The sequence below is a fragment of the Carlito syrichta genome, unplaced genomic scaffold, assembly GCF_000164805.1.
Source record: "Carlito syrichta isolate Samal-C Ts95f unplaced genomic scaffold, Tarsius_syrichta-2.0.1 Scaffold153614, whole genome shotgun sequence".
Classification (NCBI taxonomy): domain Eukaryota; kingdom Metazoa; phylum Chordata; class Mammalia; order Primates; family Tarsiidae; genus Carlito; species Carlito syrichta.
This window is the reverse complement of record NW_007097710.1, coordinates 155,920-182,898: the sequence shown is the minus strand read 5'-3', so window position 1 is coordinate 182,898 and position 26,979 is coordinate 155,920. Positions and strand designations below refer to the sequence as shown.

Sequence of the window (26,979 nt, the reverse complement as noted above, 5' to 3'; positions counted from 1 at the left end):
TAGCTGGAACCACAGGTGCACACCACCACATCCAGCTAATTTTTTGATTTATTGTAGAGACGAGATCTCACCAAGTTGCCCAAGCTGGTCTCGAACCCCTGAACTCAGGCAATCTTCTCACCTCCACCTCCCAAAGTGCTGGGATTACAGGTATGAGCCACTGCGCACAGCTAAAGCTTGCTTTTGAACTGTTTATATTCATCTATAATGTTCACATGAAACAATTTCTTTCGTGTGATAATTTAATACTCCAATTTTGAGTAAGAAAAGAAATCTGCACACAAATTTTGAATGTAAGAACATTAAGATTGCTCATATCTTCCTCTCAAAAATGTCTTGGTTAATATATCATATTTTATTTTATTTTTATTTTTTTGAGTTGGAGTCTCACTCTGTCGCCCAGACTGGAGTGCAGTGACACTCTTCCGGCCACTGCAGCCTCGACCTGCTGTGCTCCAGCGATCCTTCCACCTCAGCCTTCCAAGTAGCCGGAACTACAGGTGAGCGCTACCACACCCGGCTCATTTTTTTATTTTATTGTAGAGATGAGGTCTCGCCACGTTGCCCAGGTGGGTCTCGAACCCGTGGGCTCAGGCAATCCACTCACTTCAGCCTCCCAAAGCGTTGGATTACAGGCTGAGCCACTGAACCCGGCTATTGTATCATATTTTAACCACTACAATGCTTATAGTTTCTTTTCCAACTCATTTACTATCCCTAAACTATGTTATTGAATTTAGGTTCTTTATTCACAGAAAATGAAACCCATGCTTAATCCTCTAGAGCTTCTGTTTCCCCACCTGGTGATGAGGATAAGGAAAATGTCTGTATCACAGGGCTGTGGAGCATGAAATCCTTTGGGCTAACAGAGATCCATATAGATGCTGGAAAACATTAAGCTCACTTCATTCATTGCACAGCTTTGGGCAAAGGCCAATACACCTGTAGTGTGTCCTCGGTGTAGAGGCCAATCTCAAGTTCTTTCTTCTAATAATTTTTAGAGGCTCATGCAAAAAAAAAAAAAAAATCCTATGAGCTGGCCCAAATTTCTGTCTTCTCTGAAGGCTGCATAACTGGGCTCTTGCTATGGAATGAGGCTCAAAATCATTCGTGTCATCAGGTGAGGGCTTCTTCTAGGACTTCACAGGCTCCTCAAAAATGAAAGTAGTTTGGTTTATTTGCCATAACCTCTACTTCAGAAGAATGACTCCAATATCACCAACCTCCCATGTTTCTGAACTAAGAAGAAATGAAACCCAAACCAAGGGTCAGGTCTGCTGATACATCAGACAAATCTCACCTCTCCAGACCCAGTTCTCTGTTCTCATAGCCATCACCCCCGGCAGCATCTGCATTCCAAAATGATCTACTATTCTCTCTCTGAATGAAACCAAAGAGGAAACTAAGTTATTCCAGTTTTAATGATAGATAACACCTTAATATGTTACTATTTTGGGGACACTTGCATTTAAATAGAAAGTCATGCCTTGATTACATGGGAATTAAGCTCTAAGAACAAGAATCTAGGCCTCCTGCCAGGCTGGTGTCTCAAAGAAATTTGGGATGAAGAAACCTCCCTAGATAGCTTTGAATCTTATACCAAGTAGGTCCTCCCAGCCCACTGCCTTCTGTCCAACAGCACGGGCAACTGGATTGTATCAATGTTGAGTTACTTCTATGTTTTAAAATCATTTTTTAAAAAAAGAATCTTAGTTCAGAAGCAAAGACCTTCAAAACAATTTTTAAAGTTATCTCCTCCTACTAGTCCAGCCTGGTAATTATGGCTTTGCTATTTTTTTAGAGAATGCCTATATTGGTTTTCTTCTTGGGGAACAATTGTATATTCATGAATATTTCTGGCTAAAACTGATGTCTGTCAACAATTTTCTATTTTAACTACAATACTGAAATACATTTAACTGAACAGAACTTCAAAACAATGGTTAAAGAGTAAGGCAAACAGTACATTTCTGTAACCATAACAGTACATTTCTGCACCAATACTTGTCACAACACAGGACTTTAAAAAAAAAAAAAGTGAATGGAGCATATGCAAATGACTCGGGCTCAGAAATTCAAGTATCAGCTTTCTCCCAACAATTATCCTGTAAAATTAGAACTCTGGGGAGGAAATTAAACGTGAGTCTAACCCCAGATGAATTCCACTAAAGTCAATTAAAATCAGTTGTGTTGGCCAGAAGTGTCCTGGGTCGTTCAAAAGAGGATGAATGGAGGCAGAAACTTCCAAGCATAACAGCGTCGGGATGCCAAGTACAACAAGGGCCATGGGAAAGTGACTGTGGACGGAGGCAAGTGATGCCATCATTAGTGGTTTGCACGTCATATGTACCACCTTCTATTTGTAAAGAGCTTCCACATATGTGATCTTATTTCAAGTTCCATTAGGACTTTTTTCCAGCACCTGTACAGATTTGTGTGAGCCCAAAGACTTCCGTACACCACACTCCTGTGACGTGGGCATTTCTATCATTCCCAAGATTGAAGAGGAACATTAAAACTCTTGAGAATTAAATAATGCAATTTCAGTATGTGCTGGAGTCAGATCTTGAATCTTGATCTCTACCCCCAACTCTGCTGGCCTCCATAGAGCCACAAAGCCTCCTGCTTTTGTACAAATATGGAAGCCCACGCTGACATCACTTGAACCAAGGACAGGAAAAGCTATCTTTAAACACACGGATATTTGCTGTCACCTTAAATTCTCTCTTCAACTGTGTAACAACAACAAGGCCTCCATGTGCTTCTCACTGATCTAAACAAAGCTAAAAAAAAAAGTAAGTACCTTTGAAGTACTACAGTATTTTAAAATTCCAACCCTTACTGAAATTATGTCACTTAATTCCCAAGGGTTTTAATATTCTTATCCAATAATTCAGGTGAAGAAAATGTCCACGTCCCAGGGCCGTGGCATGTTGAAGGCCCTTCCTACCTGGGCACAACTATGAAACTGATGTCTCATTGGCACCCAGTGAATTTAAATCAAGCTAATGTAATGGAGTATATCTTATTAAACTGCAAACTGGATTGTTCTTATGGTACACAATGGATGTACAATATTACACTAATCTAATTATGGAAGCTCATACTTCTCACATTTTCATTTATTTTAAAAACCTGAAAAGGCCTTCAGGCAAAAGTCAAATTTGGCTTCTGCTTCTGATTTTAGATACCACAACATAATATCTTTTATTTTTTAATTTTTTTTTTTTTTTTTATTTATTTTTTGAGTTGGAGTCTCACTCTGTCGCCCAGACTGGAGTGCAGTGGCCGCTCCTGGCCACCGCAGCCTTGACCTGCTGTGCTCTGGCGATCCTTCCGCCTCAGCCTTCAGAGTAGCCGGAATTACAGGCGCGCGCCACCACTCCCAGCTAATTTTTTGATTTATTGTAGAGATGAGGTCTCACCTGCCCAGGCGGGTCTCGAACCCGCAGGCTCAGGCAATCCACTTACCTCAGGCTCCCAAAGGCGCGGGATTACAGGCTGAGCCACCGAGCCCGGCTATCTTTTATTTTTTAATTTTATCTCCAGATCTACCATATGTGGAGAAATCTTAACAATACAGGAGCAGGTTTTGGTTGACAAATCAATGAAAACAGTTCAAGGTGGACAAAAAGCAACCAGATCGTACCACAAGTTCCCACTCTGTCTATGGCTAAGCCTGTCCTTAATCTTCTCCAACTCCAAACTCACTAGGACAATTGACACTCAGCCACTCATCTTGCCAGAGGCTCTTTTTCCATTCAAGACCCCATAACACTTCCTCAGAAGACTGTCTATTCGTCACTTCAGTTTGTGCTTTCATAGCATATAACTCATCTCTTTAATATGTTAGTTTCCACTGATCATTCATACTGTTGGCATCAACATTTAATTTGCTTAATGTATGTGATTTTGTTCAATTCTTTGTTATTCATACCTGTTGTACTTGGTCTACCAGCATTTATGTATACAAAAAAACCAACTGAAACCAGAGAATTGCAAAGAAAAAGGACAAAGGTGAAATGCAATCAAGAAAACATGTAAAGAAATGAAGAAAGTTAGGAGGGAAAAAAACATACTAAGGAAGTTAGGAAAGCATTCATTGAACTATAATGTGAAGTCAGAATAAAAAGAGAAAAGGGTAAAATTGTTCAAGATTTTCTATACATATAGACCTAAATGCACATGCATAATTATGGAATGTATAAATGGTATTCTATAAGTGGTTATGGGTACTTTGTTCACATGCTTCAATTTTCCCTCAGTTTCCTGCCAAAATATTGTGGCTGTGCAAAAACAAAATGTGTAAATGACAGCTCCAATGTCCTACATAATTGATGACCTTTGAATTCTGGGCAGCTCTGGGACATTCCACATTTGCCAGGACCTCTTAGATTCCTGGGACCACTGTCATGCTAGAGTCACTGCACCCTCCTCTCTACATTTGAGCCCCAAATGATATCCCACTGTGCATATCACATAACCACTTTGGACTAAAGTTGGAGACACAGCTCAAATTTTCTGCCCAGAAATTGTGTGGAAACTAACTACAGTCGTATGGAAGAGAGATGATTATGCTCATGGCAACAGCCCGAGACTGCCTGTAGTAACCTTCTGCTTGGTTTATCCATTACTGAGCAGCTGTTGTATTCTGGGGAGAGCTTTCTCTTTCCCTCCTGGAGTCAGCTTCTCTATCCCTTATTGACTTGGAAATATCCTGTTTAACCACAGAATTATCATTAAACTAGAAACTCTCCTCTACTGTGAACTTGGAAAGGACAAAAGCCTGTGGCACAATTAAATGCTGATCTTAGCCTCAGAATGCCCATTATGTGAAAGGAAATGGAGTAAGGAATGAGTCTCCTGCTGCTGATCAGTAACAGACATGCAGGTTTAGGCCAATTTTCCTGGGATTATTCTCGGAGTACAAAGAAAATGCAATCTAAAGGAAGAAACTCATATGAGGGTTCGTGACTATCTGCTAGATGTTGGGGTTGATGTATGCCCCACCCCTCACCATAGAGGTGGTGGGTTTCTGGTGAGTTTAGGGCCAAGGCAATACTAGGGTACTACCTTCTCTGAATTTGCCTTATTTCACATCCGCTGGAAACAAATAAAGCCCTTAAAAGACTTTCAGACAAAGGATAACCCGAGATTGAGCAAATATCCCAGCCCTGACCAAAGCTAGACCAATATTTAAGGTGGCTCAGGCAAACTGAATCAGCTGCCCCCCTCTAGAGGCAAAGCAACCTAGAATCTCCAGGAGTGCTGCTACCAAGCAACTCAACAGTGATGGTTGTCATTATTTATTGCCCTGTATCCAAGATCTGCCTCATGGACCAAGAAGATAGGATTAGAATTCACTTTTGGTGGAAAATCTCATTTTTTCCAAAGACATAAGGCACATAATAACATTTTTTAAAAAAACAAAAACATCACTAGTCATTAGAGTAGTGCAAGTCAGAACCACAAGGAGATACCACTTCACACTTACTAGAAGGACAAGAATAAAAGAAATGGACAATAACAAGTGTTGGTGAGTGTGTGGAGAAATTAGAACACTCCTACATTGCTGGTGGAAATGTAAAATGGTTCAGCCTCTGTGGAAAACATATTGGTAGCTCCTCAAAAAGTAAGACATAGAGTCACCATGTGACTCAGCAATTCCACTCCTTAGGTATTCACCCACAATAACTGAAAGAGGAATTCAAACAAATACTTGTACACATGTTCACAACAACCTACCCACCTTTCCAAAAGGTGGAAACAACACAAATGTCCATCAGCAGTAAATGAACATTGTGGAATATCTTCACAGTGGAACATATTCAGCCATATTAAGGAATGAAGTACTGACACATGCTACCACACGGATGAACTAAAGCATGATGCTGAATGAAATAAGCCAAACACAAAAGGTCCACTTAATACGATTCCATTTATATGAAATTTTCATGATAGGTAAATCCATAGAGATAGAATACAGATTGGTGGCTGACAAGGGTTGGAAGAATGGAGAGTAACTGCTTAATATATATGGGGCTTTATTTTGGGGTGATGAGATTACTTCAGAAATAGATAGAGGTGGTGGTTGTGCAACATTGTGAAGGTATTTAATGCCACTGAATTGTTTACCTTAAAATGGTTCATTTTTATTTTTTTGAATTATACCTAAATTTTTAGAGAATATATTAATAAAATGCCTCTGTCAAGTCTTTTGCTCAGAAAAGAAAGTTTTCATTCTTTTCTATGCAACCTCCCTTACCTCTTTTGATTCATCTCCTCTAAGATCTTCATCTATTAATTACACACCCCCAACCATTCTGATACATTTCTCACCAGCTGCCAGTTTCTTCTCCTTGCACTATTTCAATGTGATGCATCCTCTGATCTGAAAGCAAAAGCCCTTCTTTTGACCCAATTTCTTACTTGGGTACCATCCCATGCTGTCCTTCCCTTCAACACCAAACTTATCTAAGGGGCAAGCCACACAGGTTGCCCAAGATCTTTCTTAGTCTCTTTTACCTGGCTTTCTCCCTATCACCAACACTGTATTCCCAAATGAAAGACTCAGGGATGAATTCTCAGGCCTTCCTGCAAGAAGTTGTCCCCACATCCTGAGTGGAGCCCTCAAGAAGTGGGACTCAAGGAAACAGGCTAGTCTTCCGAAAAGCAGCTGCTCAATTTTTTGTTTCTTTTTACCATCTAGAAAGCTTATGACACCGCTTAACAGAAAGGCTTGTTTTAACTACTTTAGAAGATTTCCATAATTTTAATTGACCAGCTTTCCTTTTATCTTTCAATAGGATTTTAGGGAATGCTCCATTTGTTTTTGATCTGGCCCCCTGCAGGCTGCTGGCAGAGAAGGAAGGGAAGAGAAGATGCCTTGGGTATATTGGAGGAGGCTGGGCTGCCCACCCTGGGTGGGTGTGGTGATGTGGGTGGAAATTGAGGAGATGGGGCTTGGGAGAGGTGGGCAAAGAACAGAGGAAGATGGAGAACTTACCAAGCTGGTTTCTAGCAAACTAACCCAGAGCTGTTACAAAGAAATCCTTCAAAAATTACCACAGAGGAGAGACAAAGGCTACAATGTAGTATTCAAGGTCAAAGAGAGAAAAAACTGAATTATCCAAAACTAAACTCAGAGTACTTAAAATAATAGTTAAAGGCACAGAATGTAAAAATAGGGGGTCTAAAAGAAAGGGTTAGAAACAAGTCTGGACCAGGGCAGAGGTTCTCAAAATGTGGTTTCCAGACCTCTTGGGGGTCCCTGAGGCCCCTTCAGGGGTTCACGAGGTCAAAACTATTTTATAGTATTATTAACATATGATGTTCCTTTTTCTATCTATTTATTTATATGTGTATTTATTTATTTATGTATATATTTATTTGTTGAGTCAGGGTCTCATTCTGTTGACCAGACTAGAGTACAGTGGCTGATCACCACTCACCACAGCCTTGACCTTCAGGGCTCAGGCAATCCTTTCACCTCAGCCTCCTGAGTAGCTGGGACTACAGATACAAACCACCACATCTGGCTAATGTTTTTAATTTTTTGTAGAGATGAGGTCTCGCTGTGTTGTCTATGCTGGTCTCGAACTCAGACTCAAGTAGTTCTCCTTCCTTGGCCTCCCAAAGTGCCAGGATTATAGACATGAGCCACTGAACCTCACTTATGCTCCTTTTTCACTCGGTTGGCACTGGCACTAAAGATGTAAAAACAATGGTGAGAAAGACTGCTGACACTTTGGCAAAAATCAAGGCCATGGCTTTGAAACAGCAGTCTTGGGATCTTCACCATCATCAGGCATTTGCAAAGGGGAAAAATATCAGTTTCACTTAGAATGTCCTTGAAGAGGCAGTAAAAATTAAAATTTTATAAACACTCAACCCTTGAGTGTATATCTTTTTTAACATTCAGTGCGACAGAAAGGAACATGTGGATAAAGCACTTCTGTTGCACACGGAAGTACAACAGGTGCCTCAAAGAAATACACCTGGGCAATTGTTTGTCATGACCTGATGTAGACTGTTTTTTATGGAACACTACTTTTCCAAAAAAGAATGACTGAAAGACAAACTATGGTTATTCAGACTCAGTATTTGGCAGATATTTTCTTTCAAATGAACGAAGTAAACCTGTCACTTCAAGAAAAATATTCAAGTTTTTGCTTTCAGAGATAAAACTGAGCTTTCAAGAACAAATCAGGATTTTGGGAAACTTTTATTTTCTATTATGTGCTTGATAGATTCCCAATACTTAAAGACTTTTCTGATGAGGGTGGTGGTGATGTTAATCACAGATGTGATTTTTTGATATTATATAATGAAATGTGTCAGCATTTGGGAGTTCTGTATAACTCAGTGATCCAATATTTTCCAAATGACTGATGCTTGATGTTACTGAACCCATTCATGGGTAAAAGAACCAAAACCCAGGACAGAACAATAGATTGTAATGTAACAGAATGTAAGAGTTCATGGATATGGTTTCAGATTCCACATTCAATTAACCTTAAGAATCTATCACTTGTCAAGTTTTGGAGTATTTTTCAAGAATATCCACAACCATCTGAAAAGACTATTAAAACATTTCTCCCTTTTCCAACTAAAGATCTGTGTGAAGCTGAATTTTCTTCTCAGACTTCAACCAAAACAACGTATTGCAACAGATTGAATGTAACAGCAAATGTAGAAATCCAGCTGTCTTCTTTTAAGCCAGACATTAAAGAAATTTGTAAAAATAAAAACAATGCCATTCTTCTCACTAATTTTTTTTTTGGAAAAAAAAAGTTTTTTATGTAAAGTTTTTTTTATTTATGTTAACATGTTATGGGTTTATTAATCAAATGAATTAAATTTTTTAATTCCTCGGCTTTGACTTAATGCCATATCAATAGATATAACCCAATCAACAAAAGCTCTTTGAGGTTCTCAATCATTTCTAAGAGAATATAAAGGGATCCTGAAACCAAAATGTAAAAAATCCTCTATACTAGGTGAAGCCAAACCGTTTTATAAATAAAGCTATTAATATGGTATCCAGTGTGCAAATCTGTACAGGTGAGTCTGTAACTCAGTAGGCAGAAAATGGGTCAAGCTCTAAAGACAAAAGTACTATGGAAGATCAATGAGGGAGCTGGTTTTGGTGCGGATGACCAGTAGATCTCAATGAACACCATGAAGAAAACCTCCAACTCTGCCTGCCATTAAGACAGCTGGTTACTTCAGTAGCCAACGCCCAGAGCCTGTTGGTGCTTATCCAGTTTTGAAAAAGTGATGCTGTCCTATCCCCTAACATCAGCCTTGTCAGATGCATGTGACTGGTCATTCAGAAACCACCTGACACCCCACAAATTGGAAGGAGACACAAAGTCAGACTGATTTTTTAAGTCAAAGATGAGTTCACGGAAGGCATGGAACAATGATAAACTAAAGGTCTAATCTCATCAGATTTAAGGGAATCCAATTAATCCCTTTATACTTTAAAGTCATATTGGTATGTGTGCAGAATACAGAAGACCTAGTGAAGAAATGACAGAAGGGGTATTTCCCCTCAAAATCTGAAAGAAGTACTAAATTGTCTCTGATGGACACTGGATATTTAATTAGGGGCCGAGAAGGTTGATAATGTTTTAGAAGAGATTCGGGCCTCAGATAAGGGTCAAGTTCAATGACTTCCCATACCACTTTTCTGACATGAAATGTCAGAAGAGCAGGGGCCATATCTGTTTTCCTCCCACTGGTCTGGTTAGGGCATAGCTCGTGCCTGACACAGAAGAGATGCTTGCCAAATACTAGATGAGGAAATGAAAACGTGGAAAAATAAATGAATCTTCCATGGTGATGAGTGGAAGAGATCACTTCTTTGGGTGGAACCAGGACTGATGGTTTTCAGATTCCTAAAGAGGAACATAACCTCCCCAGGCACAGCCATGTAGGCATATTATTCCCAGCACTCATACACAGCTGGATGACTTATGGACTGAAATTAAGACAAAGAGATACGTATTTAGGGAGAGCAAAACAAAGAAAGCAGGCCCACCAAACTCCAAGTGATAATTTTCTCCATAAAAGTCTAGCCAGAGTCTTATTTTTCAATTGTAGAAGTTACAAATTAAAATCTAAGAATGTTAGTTATCTGCCTCCAATATAATCATGAAATGAGTCTCTCTTCTTTATCAAAACTTCAGCCCCCTTCTCCTACCTTGGAGAGGTGAATCTACTCTCTCCCTCTCTCTCCCTCTCTCTCTCAATAAACTGTATTTTCTAATCTAAAGAAAAAATACAACTGCGAGTTGTAAGTAATGGAACATATAAGCAGGAGCTGCACACAAACAGCCACATGTGAAAGGCTGTGGTCACACCTGTGGAGTTCTCGTTCCCCAAATTACTGATTTCACCTGTAGCATCATTTTCTCAAACTTTGCTCTAGAGAAAAAGCCCAGAGAGTAAGTCACCACAATATAACACATGCCAAAGAATACTATGGAAGAAAGGCTGCTGAATCTTTTTGCTTGTTTGTTTTCAGTCGGGGTCTCACTCTGCTGCCCAGGTTAGAATCCAGGGGCACCATCACAGCTCACCACAGCTTTGACTTCCTGGGCTCACGAGATCCTTCCACTTTAGCCTTCCAAGTAGCTGAGACTATACGCATGTGTAGAAATGAGATTTTGCTATGTTGCCTAAGCTGGTCTCAAACTCCTGAGAGCAAGCAATCTTTCCACCTCAGCCTCCCAAAGTGCTGGGATTACAGGTGTAAGCACCATGCCTGGTGTGGTTGCTGAATCTTCTATGACTCTCTAAAAGGTCATGAGGACAGTGCCTTTAAGGCCTTGGTCTCGGGTTCGTGGTAGCCAGACTAGTAGCCTTGACATCACCTGCATCTCATCTAAGGACCCACCCCACACCCGCTGAATCAGGTTCTACTTTTTAACAAGATCCCCATATGATTCACATGCACATTAAAGTTTGAGAAACACTACACAAAAATGCCATAAGATCAAACAAACAAACGAAAATGTACTGCTACCTGATGAATGATTTTTCTTGTAGCGAACAGTAAAACTTTACACGAGGACACTGAATGAACGATAAAGGCTTCTGAATGTTCTCATAGAGGACACTATGGAAAGTGGGGGAGGTAAGGGAGATTAGAGGCAGTGCTCTCAGCAGGAAGAATCCCACAACGAAAGTCCAGGGATCTCCCTTCATTCTTGTCCTGTCTCCACCTTATATCTTATCTCTCTCTTAGACTTTGATTTCCTGGTGTTTAAAAAGAAATTGGTGAAGGGACCTCTAAAACTACCTTCCACTCTAACTTATATGACCCTGAAAATGTCACCAACGATATAATCCTCTCCCTAATATATTTGCCATGCCACCAACATTCCACAATGCCTCTACAACTGTTAGCATGGGGAGAGATATTTTAACCTTCTGGAAAATGCTGATGCCTTAACCTTCTGGAAAATGCTGATGCCAAATAGAAACATGATAAAATGTCTATCCTTTGGGGTATAATTTAGAATTTTTTTAAACTTATAATAAATAATTCAAGTATATTGTCATATCTTTTGTGTAGGCAATGATATGATCATCCTTCTTTTCTACAGTATAAAAGGCAGCAATGGTTTTTTAATTATATTAGTACCAAGAGTTATAATTCAAACACAAGTCAATGAAATTCTAGACTGGCTTATCCTTTATCCATTAAAAAGGTGACAGCTGGGTTGCACTTACTTTTATGATCTCTATTGTTAATGTGTTTCTAATAATTATTGTTGTACTTTTGTTATTCATAAACGTACTTTCTCTGAGGTCCACAAACCAGTTTCTGCAAGTAAAATCTGTGGAAAAGATCACCTTTCTTCTATTAGCAAATAAATGTATCACAGATACCTTCATTTTGGCAAAATGTCTGAAGCATCTACTCTCTGACTTACAGATATTTAATGAGCACTGTCATAAAGCCATTTATTTAGTCTAGAGAAAAGGTTTCCCCCTTCCAAGAGGAGCAATTTCTTAGAATTAATCTTTTTTCTGTAGTGCCACTTGCCACTGGTTCATCAAGTATTTTGCATCCATTATTCCACTCTCCACCTTCTCTTGTTGTGTTTTGTTCCTTACTTAAAGGAGAAATTCCTCTAAGGTACTGGCAGAACTATGGGGACCTAACCCCACCACACAATGAACAGAAATATTAAAAAGCAACTCTGAGTTCCTGCTTGTAAGCTGAAGTTTTGACACTGAAAAGAATGCAATGAAGGCCTCTCCTTTCATTCTTTGTGGGCTTCCTCATCTGCCCTCCTATCCTGTTCCTTTGTTATAAACTGACCAGGTCATCTTGCTTTTCAAGATCTTGGGAGAGCCTTTGTGTTTGCACTAATGATGTGGAAGAATCGGTTTTCAGGGAAGAGAGGGGTGAGTGAATATGACATCTCTTCCAGTCTTTCTGCACACTGCCACTACCTAACCTAAAGAGGAGTTCACTGATGATTTCAAGCCAACAGAGGATAGCATCAAAGATCGATGGGTTCAAATTATTCTGACCTACTTCTTTTTGAAATGATAGGGAGAGGATTGGCGATGCTGCTTTCAAAATGTTCCCAAGGGGTTACTTCAACTTTCTGGGTCACAGGATCTGTGAGATGGCCTTAGATCAGAGAATATTTTCCAACGCATTATTTTGTAAAACTAAACTCACCATTTAATTTCCATGCTCCCATATTTATCAAGTATGAAACTCAAATTATGTATCTAACTCAAAATTCAGAGAATAAGTTTCCAATTATATTTTTGTTCTTTATTTTTCTCATTTAGTTCATAGACATTTTTGAGCATCTCCTGTGTAGAAGGCCTCATGCAGTTGTTATGACAGATAGAGAATGAACCAAATACAGATGCTAATGTCGAAAAGCTCACCATCCGAGACTCTAGAGGAAGTTCTCCACAATCTCACATCTGAGTCAGACATTTCTTTGGGCTCCCAGAACATCACAAACCCTCCCACAGCACATATCACACATCACATTGCGCTCTAATGTGTGAGTTACTCGCCCAGTACCCTGTCCCCTGTGGCCTCCCAACTTCTCAGAGGCCATGTCTTGCCACACCAAGTGTATTTACCCTCAGAGCCTAGGGAAGTGCCAGGCACATGGCAGGTGCTCAGTAACTCTGCAATGAAGTGAATGCAAAAAATAATGGACATAAAGACATACAAACATAAATCAAAAGTCATGTGTCTTTTAAGAGAAGGAAAATTCTACAGGACTTGAGAGGAGAGAGCTGAGGGATTAGGCACAGCTTCTGGAAGCAGGAAGATTTTGAGCTGAGCCTGAAAAATAGTTGAGGAGGTGGGATAGCAGGGAGCACATGGTTGAGGGATATAGGGAGAACTGAGGCAAGTAAGCATTCCAGACGGGGAAAAGCATGAGCAAAACCATGGAGGTCTGAGGGCAGAACTGGGGGTGTAGGGGTTGTGGAGGTGCTGGGGTTAGACCAGATGCTGGAGAGATTGTATCAGCTACGGCATGATATCACTCTTCTCTGTAAATGAGCTTGAAAATAAACAAGCCCAAGACAAGAGGATTTACTGGAAGCCCTAACAAAGAGGCACACACTTTGTAACAGGAAAAAAACAGAGAGAGAGGGGTAGAGAAGGAAAAAATAAGGCAGACAGGGTCTTAGAAGGATAGTGTCTCCCACCTAGGTCACATGGACTATAGAACAAGGACCGTGGGGATTATAAAGCAATAGATAAAGCAAATAGTTCAGGTCAGCAATTTATTTCCAATAAACCAAACCCAGTTGAAAGAACTCAGTAGTAAGGACTTTTCAGAGCTTGAGCCTTCAAGTTTGACAGGCAGAGAGGTAACACAGGATCAGGACTCTTCCGGGCTTGAAAGTGCTTCTCTCAGGTACAGGCCCACACCCGGGCTCTAGAAGGATTGAGAATGCTGTCAGTTCACTTCTCTCTCAAAGCAAAGTCTCAGTAGTCATCTCAGGTATTCAGTCTTAATAGTCTAAGGATGATGGATTCCTAAGGCAAGAGCTAGAGAGATTTCTAGGGAACCTTCTAAGAATGGAGGACTGATCCCACTTACCTATTAATACCAGCCAAGGAAAATAGACAAGAAACCTACTGGGTATTTATTGAACCATTATATTACAGCCCAGCACTTATCTTTTATTATTAATTCCATGTGGCCTTGAAATGAGTAACAATGTAATCCTTGAATAAAAAGATGTTGGGTATTTGCTTTAGGCATCAGCAAGAATGGGAGATGAAAAGCACTTTTCTGAGACCTCTGTTTCTAGAATTGTCCATAGCCTACTTTTGAATCATAGTCACCCTGCTGTCCAACAAAAGGCATCAGAATCTGAGTGATGAGCCTGGAATGTGATGTTTTGTCAACTCTTTCAGCTATAAAGGCAGTCAATTGGGTAGAAAGGAGGCAACAGGGAATTAGAAGAATAGAGAGAATCTTGTGACGATTAATTTTATGTATCAACTTAGCTGGGCCACAGTGCCCAAATATTTGATCAAACATTCTGGATGTTTCTGTGAGGGAATTTTTGGATAATAGTTATATTTAAATCAGTAGATTTTGAATAAAGCAGATTGTCCTCCATAATTTGGGTGTGCCTCACCCAATCAGTTGAAAATCCAAAGAGAAAAAAAGGCTGACCTCCTGACAACTTTTGAACCTAAACTGTACCTCTTTCCTGAGTTTCCAGTCTGTAAGCCTTCCCCATCAGCTTTTGGACTCACCAAGACTCCACAACTGCATGACCCAGTTCCTTAAAATAAATCTCTCTCTCTCTCTCTCTCTCTTTCTGCACTCATCTGTTGGTTCTGTTTCTCCAAAAAACTCTGACAAATCTCTTGACCTTGAGAGTTAAGGCCTATGGAATCTAATTTGGATCTAAAGAAGGCTTAAGGTCCAAGTCAACAAAGAGCCCCATGTGGACTATCTACCATTTACCTATAAGATCATTAAGGAATCAGTCACCAAATAGGCAGTAGCTGGCAGCCTAACAAGAGAAATAGTAACCAATAGTTAAGGTTTATTCATAAGCAGAGGAAAGAGCATAATCAACCCTTGGTAACAAAAACAGTTTTCAAAAAGACAGCACTCCTTCCAGTGTTCAAGTAAACATTTTATTTATTTATTTTTTATTTATTTATTTATTTATTTTTTGAGTTGGAATCTTACTCAATCGCCCAGAGTAGGGTGCAATGGCACACTCACGGCCACCCCAGCGTCGATCTGCTGAGCTCAGGTGATCCTTCTGCCTCAGCCTTCTGAGTAGCTGGAACTACAGACACACACTACCACGCCCAGCTAATTTTTAATATATTGTAGAGATGAGGTCTCACTAAGTTGCCTGAGCAGGTCTCAAACCCGCAGTCTCAGGCAATCCACTTGCCTCAGCCTCCCAAAGTGCTGGGACTACAGGCTAAGCCACTGAGCCAGGCCAAGTAAACATTTATAAGGCCTTTTCAGAATGGTACAAGATCAAGAACCATAAGCCTGAGCTTTGTCACAAACCACCCATCTGAGAACTGTGAAATAGCCTCTAGCCAGAGTGCATCTGACAGGAAAGAAATGAGTTCTATTACCAAATGAGAGTAGGGCGGAAATAACAGAGTTGCTTTTATTTTGATGGATGATCTAATAAAAAGATATAAAAATGATTAGAAACAATAAAATTAAATCACAAAAATATAGTTCTTTTTGTGCTATGGAGTGGATTCTTACATTGGGTGGAAGGTTGTACTACATAATTTCTAGGAAAGCAGTAAAAAGCCATGACAACAATCTTTCATTGCTAGCAAGCTACTCCTAGCATCCTGAAACAGCCATAAATAAAACAATCACAAAATGTTGTGGAAACTCAAGTAGACACAAAAAAAGATACACCACTTTCCATTCTCCCCTGCCACAGGGAGTTCAAATCCCACCAGGTATTTCTCTCCAAGACAACCAATGTGATCCAAGATGGTGGGTCTTGAAATGGACGTGGGTGTCCTAGCCTAGCCATTTGCTTAGAGTCACCATTTGCTTAGAGGGGTAATTACAATGGCTCAGATAAGATTATTGGTCATAATATCCCTAAATTCACTGAAGGCAAATGCAGAATCAACAGAAACAGAGGCTCCACATTCTAGAAATAACTGGTGTGGAGCTGAGAGGTAGCAGTGGAAGGAGGAGTGGTTATCACTGCAGTACTGGAAGCTCTTCAAAGAAGCTGGTACCCCCTTAATGGAGAGGTGCTTCCCCTGAGATGATCTGCTTCAACTAGTAGGAACTCTTCACCCAGGCTTTTGAGTCCCTTTAGCATCTCTGACAAAGTTTGCCAAGCCACCTGCCAGATGCTAAATACCTCAATTGCCTTTTCAATGAGCCAATTCTAAGCCTCCAGGCAGAAAGCCTCCTCGCTAGAGCTTTCCTGCAAAGTCCCAAGTGCTGGCTGCATCCCCAGGACATATGCATGCATTAAGATAACCTGGTGACTGACTGCCTTACAGATTTAAGTTTCCCCAGAAGGATCAACCATAATCAAATAAAGCACACAACGGATCTTACCACTGTGTCAGTCAAAAATTACCACACTTCTCTTTTGCCAATATTATCTTTTCCAGAGCTATTCAAACCCTAACGTTGTTCACTGGGAATATAGAGAGTGTTCTCGGGGAAGATCTGTGTGCCTCATCTTTGCAGGCTCACGCGGGAGGCCTGATGCTTCCACCTTGCCCAGTTGGCTTTCCTCAGTCTCTCACCCTTCATCTTTTCTGGAACCTCCTTATCAAATAATTTGCTTCCTCATCTTTTCTCCAGTTATTTTTCCCCTCCCTAGACTTGACTGTCTTCCACAAAATATGTTGATAAATGAAGCTTTCCCTCAGGAAGGAGACCAGTCCAAATTGGCAGAGACAGAAGACCACAGGATCTAAAGAATGGGTTGGGCCTTGTAAAAGGAATCATCTCGTGCTTCATCGCCTGGCTTCACACCAGTCATTCTCCTCGGTCCCAAAAGCAGAGATATGGTTTTGGTTTTGATTTACATTTGTGTTCCTTTTCAAAGATTTCACAGAAATTATCATTTCCACTACTCTCTCGGGTTCCTGACCACGTTCTGCCTCCTCTAGAGAATATCTTACAGGAAAATGGTATATTTAAGCAGCTGCAATATTACACCTAAGACAGGAAAATCATGGGTTTTCCAAGATGATAAGGACAGTATCTGAAAGCTTCTCCCAACATTCCTTTTGTCAGTTAACCGCACTGCTCTCACTTGCCAAAGTTCACACCACCAGTAGCCAATTTACCAACATTCCCACAAGGGGGTGTCATTCAAGAAGACTCATCTGTGTACCCTTTCAATCAGTCTAAAACAAAGTATGCTCTTTTGGGGTTCGGGGGACCCACTTTCACTTAACATTAACCCCAATATAAATATGTGTATAACTGGAAAGAGGAAAAGGGTGCTGGAGACAGACGTATGTCCCCTAATGGAACTGGCCCCCTTGTAAGATGTGGAATTGCCCTCCTTAGGGATCTTCAGGTAGGCTCTGCAGTCCTTCTGCAAAAATGTTTATTTATTTATTTATTTTTGTTGAGACAAGCTCTCTCTATATTGCCCAGGCTGGGCTCAGCATTCCTCCTGGGCTCAGCATTCCTCCTGCCTTAGCTTCCCAAAGTGCTGGGATTATAAGGGTGGACCACCATGCCTAGCCTGTAAAAGTATTTTAAGAGAGCACTATAATGACAGAAATTGGCCTCAATGACTTCTATGGCCCTTTGTTCATCTGATCCCTAGACTCTTGTCACTAACTAGAAAATAAGAGGCAGAGCAGGAAACTGTACCTCTCACAAAATCTCTATATTGTACCAAAGCAAGATTCTACCACTAAACAAATTTATTACAATTACTTTAAAAATCATATAGATATTTTAAATATCTATATGGTGTATACTAACGTGTAATTGAAAACAGAAATCTTGGAGACCTTTTTCAACAAATGTACTTGTTCTCTCCCTTCCATCCTTGCTGTATGTACATAGTACACTTCCCCTGTCCCAATGGTTGTAACACCATTCATATTCAGATGAGTCTCAAATTGAAATCTTCAGTCCTGATGTTTCTAACTACCTGTGTCCTATGTCCAACACCACCACTGAAATCTTAAAGCTGCTCCCTTAACTTTGAGGCAAGAGATTTAATTGGGAATTAAGGAATTAGAGTAACAGAGAGAATCTTGGAATATTAAGTTTATATATCAACTTGGCTTGAGCAATATAGAGAGAGGGAGGGAGAGAGATAAGGATGAAAGAGGAGAAAAGACGCACACACAGATACATATATATTTAGGTAAGTATTTATTTTTGTAAATATATTACAAACTACCAGGCAGCCTCTTACCTCTGATGGCTTCGTGGTGCATTTTCCTTTTCCAGAACACTCCAAGTCATTTGTGAGGCTTTCCACCGGCATGCAAGTACTGGCCTTCACCACCAGAGTTAAGCGCAAAGCCACAATAGATTTGGTAACAGAGTCATTCACAAAACCTAAAAGAAAATGAGACAATAGGAAATGTAAACCTTTACCAACAACCCTTCTATAAGATTAGGAATTTCATTTAGGTAGCACTCAAGTCTGACAAACAAAATAGCATGCAGTAAAGCAAAGTGATAAAGCACATGGCCACTGTCCATTCAGATTCAGGCCTTTAAGACAGGCCAATGTTCCCAAGTCTCATGGGAAACCCTTAAGGCCAAGGAATGCAGCGTCAGGCACTTCTGTCATCACCTCAGATTCATTAGCTTTGCTCCTGCCCTTGCCCTCTGTGGGCCACTTTGTCTCCCAATTTCATCCTGGGGCTCACATCTTAGAATTCAGTCTGTTTTTGAACCCCAGTCTTCTAGAGAGCAACTTCTCTGCATAATCCAGCTTCTCTGTATCACCCAACTCTTCCTCCTGGCTATTTTGGATGGTCACAAGTGCTAGAAATCCCCAAAGGCACCACTCAGTTACCTGCCTGCCCTAGCAGGTGAACATGCAATATGAGTACATATTCTATGTTGAGTTTATTAATTAACATCTTACTTGATTGCCAATCTGACTGCACAGTATCAATTTAAACCATGAGGTTTTAACCATCTAATAAAATGGGATTTATGATAGTTAAATATTGATTGCAATATCATTGACAAGTCATATTTGTCACTGAATGATCTTTATGTCTGGTGCAGCCATTCACGTGTAGTAAGTGACAATAAACATAAAATAAATCTATAAATAAACATAGTCTAACTGGAATGGAGAAATACTGTAAGCATTTTTGCATCAATGAATTATTTCAATAATTGAGCATCTTTTTCTAATATGAATATTCACTTATATCTAATTTTAAATTTAAAACAAAACATCAAAGTTCATGAATATGACAAAATATTCACCACAATGTCCTTAGTTCAATTTAAGAGTAAAATCAACTCCAAAAGTCACAGTATTATGAAGTCATATTCACAAATACGTTTACAACAAAAGACTTCTAAAGCCAAGGCAGTACCAGGAATTAGTGGAGGCAAGATAAAGAGAAAATAATTGATTCTAGGTAATTGAACTGAATTCCATTATCAGGAAAAGAAGTATATTTAGATCCCTACCTCACACTATACCCAAAAATAAATCTAGGTGGCTTAAAGAGCTAAATATGAACTAAAAACTTTAAAACTCCAAGTGGAAAATATAAGGGCTTATTTCATTGATCTAGAGGTAGGGGATTTCTTAAACATAATACAAGAAATAAACTATAAAATGGATTAATCAATTTAAATGTATCCAAATTTAAATTATTTATATAGCCACCATAAACAAAGATAGTTAGCAAGACACAGCCTTGGAAATAGAATGTATAATGCATGAAACTGAGAGGACAACAATAGATTTAGGTTAAGAGCGTGCTATTGAGAGACCCAAGAAACCAAGAAATTAATTGCTGTAAAAGTAGCGTTTAGTTCACTATATTTCATATATCCCCACCTCATGTTTACTATATATTTTGTGTATTCCTACCTCTGTATTTTATGAAATCTTAGTACTTTAAATCCTACCTCAGACCCCGTAGAATTAGGCATATGTCAGGCGCCGGGTCATGACCAATTGTATAATGGCATAAGTAGTATTTGTATTTAGAACTCTTGGGTTAAGCATTGTCAGCCCCAAATTAGTAGGCTAACTTCTGCTTTTACAACGTGATGTAAATGATAAAGCGATAAGCCCCTTTCAGACATTCCTACAAGGTGGCAGCAGACTCAGAGGCGCCAGCTGCTCTCTATCACCGGATTTTAACCCAGTGATAATTTACACGCAGTGGCTATGTAAACCTGAAGGGAACAAAGACTTTTATAAAAGAAACCGCCTTGCTATAATACACTTGTGATATTTTATAAATTCCCAGAATTAGTATATGATTTTCTACCCCACATTCACTGTATGTGTTTGCAGCATTCATATTTAAACCTTTGTTAAGTTTGGCTTTTGTTGTCCCATAATGACCATGTTATGTTATGTAAATGTTAAGCAAACAAGCTTTCCTAAGCATACCTTGGGATGGAAACTTAAAGGGCTAATGTAACCCTTTGCCTGCCGGCTCAGGTTACTTCATACGCAGGGACTGCATGGACCTAACTTATCTAACATTCCACTCTGCCCATTAAGTGGGTTTCTGTCAATCACGGGCAGCACCCACCAATATCAAGTGTTCCCGTACCCATTAGGAGAAATTACCCAATCATGTAAAATCAAGTTTAAAGTTCTTTCCCCTCCCTCTGTAATTGTGCATAAAAACTGCTTGCCATTATGAATCAAGGCTCTCGTCCCTGAAGCTGCTGCTTCGGGCGTGAGCCCAGACTCGAGCCTGAATAAAGACCCTCGTGTGTTTGCATCGGAGCTAGCTCTTTGTGGTCTCTATCTCTCACATTAGAGTCCCGGGTTCAACAAAACCAGCAAATGATTAGCTGTCAGAATATATTTTAAAAATTATTTTTGCAACTTGTTTTTTTCTCAACATTATTTATGTTTATATAAATATTAAAATCTATGAAGCATTAATAAGTACTGTTATGCATATAAATATACACATACACAATAAAAGTATATAAATATGCAAAGAAAGAAAGAAATATACCAACATCAAGAGAAGGAAAGAAGGAAACGGAGTGGGCAGGGAGGGAGCTTCTGACTGTATATATAGTATTTATTTCTTCATTAGTAATATATAAAATATGGCCACTTATTAAATCTTGTGTAAAAAGAAGCCTCATATTCATTTCCATAATCTTATGCATATTTTAAATAATTAAATGAAATCAAAAATTTTAAAGGAATGCATAACCAAATTTTTTATTTCGATTACTTATTACAGTTTAGGCAGTGCAACTTCAGTCTTTGACAGGTAAGAAAAATAAAGTATCCTGAAACCTAGAATTCACAGTTCCAAAATGACTTTGTGGACCCCTTCTTTAGACTTTTCTAAAAGTTTATTTTCCTCACCATTTGTCCTTATAAGTACACTGCATTAAAAAATAATAAACTGGATAAGAAACAGAACCCACATGGATTTTCCTTGCTTGCATGGTACTTAGCGTCATTTCATTAACTGATACTTACTTGAGAACATGTTGCTTCTGTTGATACTAAATTAGCAAACTTCCCAAATATTTTCAATGTTCTAACTTTAGGACTTCTTGGACACTAAGGTGTTGCACAATCCTAAAACTTGTTATCAAAGATTTATTTAAAGTGTTGCTTGAAGGCCAGGCTCGGTAGCTCAGCCTATAATCCCAGCACTTTGGAAGGCTGAAGTGAGTGGATTGCCTGAGCCCGTGGATTCGAGACCAGCCTAGGCAACTTGGTGAGACCTCATCTCTACAATAAATCAAAAATTAGCCGCACATGGTAGCGCGCACCTGTAGTCCGGCTGCTTGGAAGGCTAAGACGGAAGGATTGCCGGAGCCCAGTGAGTCCACGCTGGGGTGGCCGTGAGCATGCCACTGCACTCCAGCCTGGGCAATGGAGTGAGACTCCAACTTAAAAAATAAAAATAAAGTGTTGCTTGACACACTAGGATTCCCTTTTCTCTTTTAAAGAGAAAAGAATTTTGATAAATTTGGTTTAGAAAGTTAAAATAGACTTCCTACATTGTTTCTTTTTTCATGCTTCTTTTAAAAGTTTTCATAAAAATAAGACATCTCTCATGCTTTCTCAGCTATTTCTGTTTGTCCTTAGGGGAACATATAAAAAAGGCATCACAAATATCTACAATGACTGAAATCTCTTCCTGGAAACAGATTAAAACTCTAAAAAAGATTAGTAGGAAGTGCCTACATTAAATAAGTATTTATAAATATAAATAAAGGTAATGTCTAAGTATATATTTTATAAACATGTAGTATAGATATGTGGAACACACACAAAATTTTAATGTATAGTTATGTAATAAAGGTCCCTGAGAGAATGGATCTTAAAAATTTTTTAAACCAAAAACTACCTTTCAGAGACTATGAAGAGCTTCTACTTTCCAGAGTAAAGGCAAGACTTTGTCTATGGGACAAGGTGTGCACTCTTGAGGGACTGCTTTGGAAGCCCAGTGATCCTTCCAGTCATAAATCATATAAAGCATATAGTCCTTGGGGGCAGTCCTGACAGACTGAATTAACCCACACAGATGTTTCAGGCTGAGATCTTAAATGTTTGTCCCACTAACATTAATCTGTAGAGCTGTATTCTTCCTATTAAAAAATGTGGAGGGTAGGGTTCCCTTAAATTGGAATCCATACAACCACCTGTCTACATTGTTTTATGTGAATTTTGGTCTAGCTATCTGCTCCCAGGAGCTTCAGAAACTAGGACTTGGGGAGGAGAGAAGAAAGACATCATCTTCTCTTTCATCTGGGGCAAAGAACTATAAAAAGCTATTGACCTGGGCTTGGGACAAAGTCACCTGGATGAAAACAACTGCTTTTGCCCTATGCTTTAGAAAGGCACCAATACATGCAGGACCATCAAGGTTACCTTATCCAGGCCATCACATACTAGAGGTGGGAGTAAATAGATATTCCACCATCTGCCATGCTAAACAGAGGGTAATCCTGGAGCAAAAATTAGAGCAGCCCTTGAACTACGGGACAAAAGGAATTAATTCTCTCTGGATGGGATTTAGATATGGTGATTCCTAGAGATCTCTTTGGTGCCAATACATTGTCAGGAAAGTTGTTAAGGTCCTCAAGCTCTCAGAAGTATTTCTAGTAGCTTTGGTAGGTTGACCTCTGAGTTGTATCTCTGTATTTACTGAGAATCCAGTCAAGTCTCATGAAAGCTAAGTCAATTTCCCATATTCTATGCAGAATTAGGAAGACAAGTGTCTCCTTCCCAAAATCAGAGCACTGAAATCAGAGGCACTCATTAATGGGGAGAAGACAGCCTGACAAAGAGATCATCTAATAAGTGTCAAGCAGAGGAACACAAGGAAGCAGAGGGGGCAAGGCAAAGGACAGGGATAAAGTCCAAAATGGAACAAATCGGAAGACTAAAGATCGGTGAAGGAACCCATCAAGAAGGAACCTAAGTAACCATGCTGAATGAGGACGTAACATGTCCAGTCTGCCCATTTTGGTCATCATCCCAATGCAGGGGTTTCCCACGTGGTCCAGGTTTTCCAGGCAAATACTTTATGAAAGGTTCTTCCCCACTTCAGTCTCTATGTGTGCATGCTAATTTCTCCTGTGGCCCATATAGTAGTTGAGAAAATGGAAAACTGCCAAACACAAACTATTCTATCCATAATTGTCTAGGGCTTGTCTTAGGCCTGTGGGACCTCTCAGATCCCATCACTGAGGCTTTGGGAAAGAACACTTACCCTGATTCTCCCTAAGACAGAGGAAAATGTGGCTGTGACTTTAACAAGCCCTAAATATAAATGAACAATGTATGATTAATACCACAATTTTTCAGGAGGAAGACTGCTGCAATACCCATTAAAGGTACTTAAGATGATGTGGTGAAAATGATTCTAGACAAGCCATGTCTCTCTGAGCTCCAGTTTTGTCATGTGTTAAATAGGGATAATAGCCCCAAATAAGCTGACCATAGAATTTGTCATCTAAAACTGTGCTTTAGAACAAAAGAGAATATTTATTATAATTACACCTAGGCAAAGGCATAAAATGAGACTGTCCCAGATAATGGGACAACACAGTCACTCTATTCCTAACATCCTTGGGAACATCTGGAGACAACGCATCTACAAAGCACTACATAAATAACAGGGATGTTCTTAACAGGCAGAAGATGGATTCAAAAAGCAGTATGAAATTCAGTTCACAATACCAAGGTCATGATGGAGGGTTCATGGAAGTGAGAATGAGTGGAGACACTCCTCAACTTCAAGTATGGCATCAGGAGACAAACACCTCTTGGTGTTTCAGTAAAGACAGATACCACAGGTCTGACGCAGAGTCGTATTTTACATCCATAGAGAGTTAGTTGCTTTCTTCCTAAAATTTCTGATTGAAAAATGTCTTGTAAATTGGCTTCGGAAAAGAAGAAAATGGACAGTTTAAGCAAAAGTGCCTCTTCTGTAGTGCTTTCTGCTTTCTGCATCATGGTCTCGAACTATGCAGATGCCTTATACCTCTCCCATCACCTTCATATATTCTGTTCATCTCAACTCTGTAAATGTTTCCACAACACCCTTTTGCCTGGAATACTCCTTATCCAATCTTGTAATCATTGAAGTCTCACCATATTTATGAGATTTTCTTCCATAATTCAGCTCACTCTGAGACCTACCATGTCTATCTGCATTCAGGAACACAACATCATGTACCAGTCCCTGATTATTTTATGTCTTGGGTAATTTCTTATCATACCACCCTAACTAAAGTGTCTTTGATGCAAGTGATAAGTCTCAGAGAAATGGTGTAGGGAGTCAAGACACATGTACATATTTGGCCAGAAAAGCAAAGACAATTCCCAAAGAGAAGTTTCTAGAATGCCTTATCTAATATGTCCACTTTGAATAAGAGCAATCATGTGAATGCACAGACTCCAGTTTCTAAAAAAAAAAAATTGCTTACTAACTTGTGATTGCCTTTGATAGAGAAATAGAGCCTGGTAGAATATTGGAATGCTACTAGTGCTTATACCAAGTGGCATTTTTACACATAAAATAATAGAGATAAAATCAGATATTGGTCATTATAAAAGCATTTTTCATATCTTTGCTTTATTTCTTAGTTTTCCATTAAGTTATTTTTAAGATCTATACCATTTGATTAGACACTAAGCCAATAGACCACATAATGGTTTAAAATTTTATAGACAAAACTTCTTTCTAAGGTTATTTTCAAAATTCCATTCAAGTATTAAATTTACTTAGCTAGCAATAATGCAAATGAATGTGTAGTTAAAAATATACAAGGTCTAATTTTCTAGATAGTTTGCTTCTAGTTCCTCAAATAATACTTTCTAAGCACACATCTACAAACTAGGCATCAATGCAGATTCTCATGTTACAAAGATGAGTCACCCTTGATTTTTGGCACTCCAAACTTTCAGTCAAAAGTAGTAGTTCTTAACTAGTGTTAAAACTAGTAGCTTCAAAATCTTGTAGGAGCTTTTGAAAGGACATATTCCCAGGTTCCAACACAAGGGATTCAACATAGTCTGGGATGGGCCCCTATCAGGCATGTTTTTAAGAAAAAGTAAATAATTCTGATGTGTGCTTCCAGTTAAGAACTACTGGCCTAGTAGAAAAAATAATCTAAGTCATATAAGTAACGTGTTATTTTTAAGGTAACAATCACCTTAATTAAAAGCATCCATGTGAACATCTAAAAGCACATTTTACTCATCGAACTACTTTTTAAATTCAGGTGGCACTGCGATATTTAGACAATGTTTATATTTCCAAGCTCATCATAAGTCTCTGAAGTTCTTGCAGACAACTCTGAAAAAGGTTTTATATTAGCTTTATTTGCTTAATGTGACTGTACGTATTTTGTCCTAAAATTCCTTAGTAAACTATTAAAGAAATTAGTCTTTGCAACAGTGTGTCACATATTATCATATAACTCTTAATTATGTTACCTAATCCCCTAAAGTGAATCAACAGGACAATCATATTATTTTCAGCTATGTGCTGTTCATACCACAAGAAGAGTGGCTGGTAGCTCCTTCCAGGTAAGAATGTAACTTTAGTGAATTTTGTACTTCCCTTTGATCATGTCTAGGGGAAATGCCTGTCTTTCCTCATAATGAAAAGTAATACTGTTCAATTTAACTTTCATCAAACTACAGATGGGTCAGAGCAAAGTAGCCCTCAGGAAATTCCACATGTCCAGAGCAGAAACTATGCCCGTACAAAGAGGCAGCAGGAAGAATCTGAAATAAAATAGAATTTATTCCAAAGAAGGAAGTTCTTTGGGGCTTTATAAGTGATCATTTGAGAGTTGTTGAAAAGTCAGTGTGATTTCTTTGACACAGCACTCCAACTGACAGACACTTTTAACATACTGATAGAAACACAGAACACATGCTCACTGTGTTTCTCTTCCTTAACAGTTCAAAATCAATACATGTAACATAGTTCCTGCTGTATCTGCATAGAAATGCTAGTCCTCATATTCAGAATTCTAAGATCCATAGACCCACTGATCAACCAGAGACAAAAACTGGCATGGAAGGAGTAAGAATGGCACTCTGGTTGCATTTACAACGCTGTTCCAGAATGAACTTTTGTCAACACCTGCGTTTCTCATGGACTTCTCAAAAACTAAAGAACTGGTGCTGCTTAGGAAGTAATCAAGGAACTCCAACTAAAACCTGGTGTAAATTAAAAGCAAGAAAGAGATTTATAAAAAGAGGAGATTTATAAAAGAAGGAGGAGAGAGGAAGAAAAAGAGGAAG

General features: G+C 39.2%; 1 protein-coding gene across 1 annotated transcript in view; it reads right to left on the bottom strand.

Moving 5' to 3' along the window:
• The window catches only part of LOC103252107 (delta and Notch-like epidermal growth factor-related receptor), a gene marked incomplete at its 3' end in the record, with an annotated part of 77,663 nt that overhangs the window by 14,254 nt on the left and 36,430 nt on the right, over positions 1 to 26,979 (bottom strand). The window contains exon 5 of the mRNA XM_021708944.1: positions 18,430 to 18,575. Within this exon, the coding sequence (XP_021564619.1) occupies positions 18,430 to 18,575 (146 nt within the window). The remainder of the gene's footprint in view (positions 1 to 18,429; positions 18,576 to 26,979) is intronic.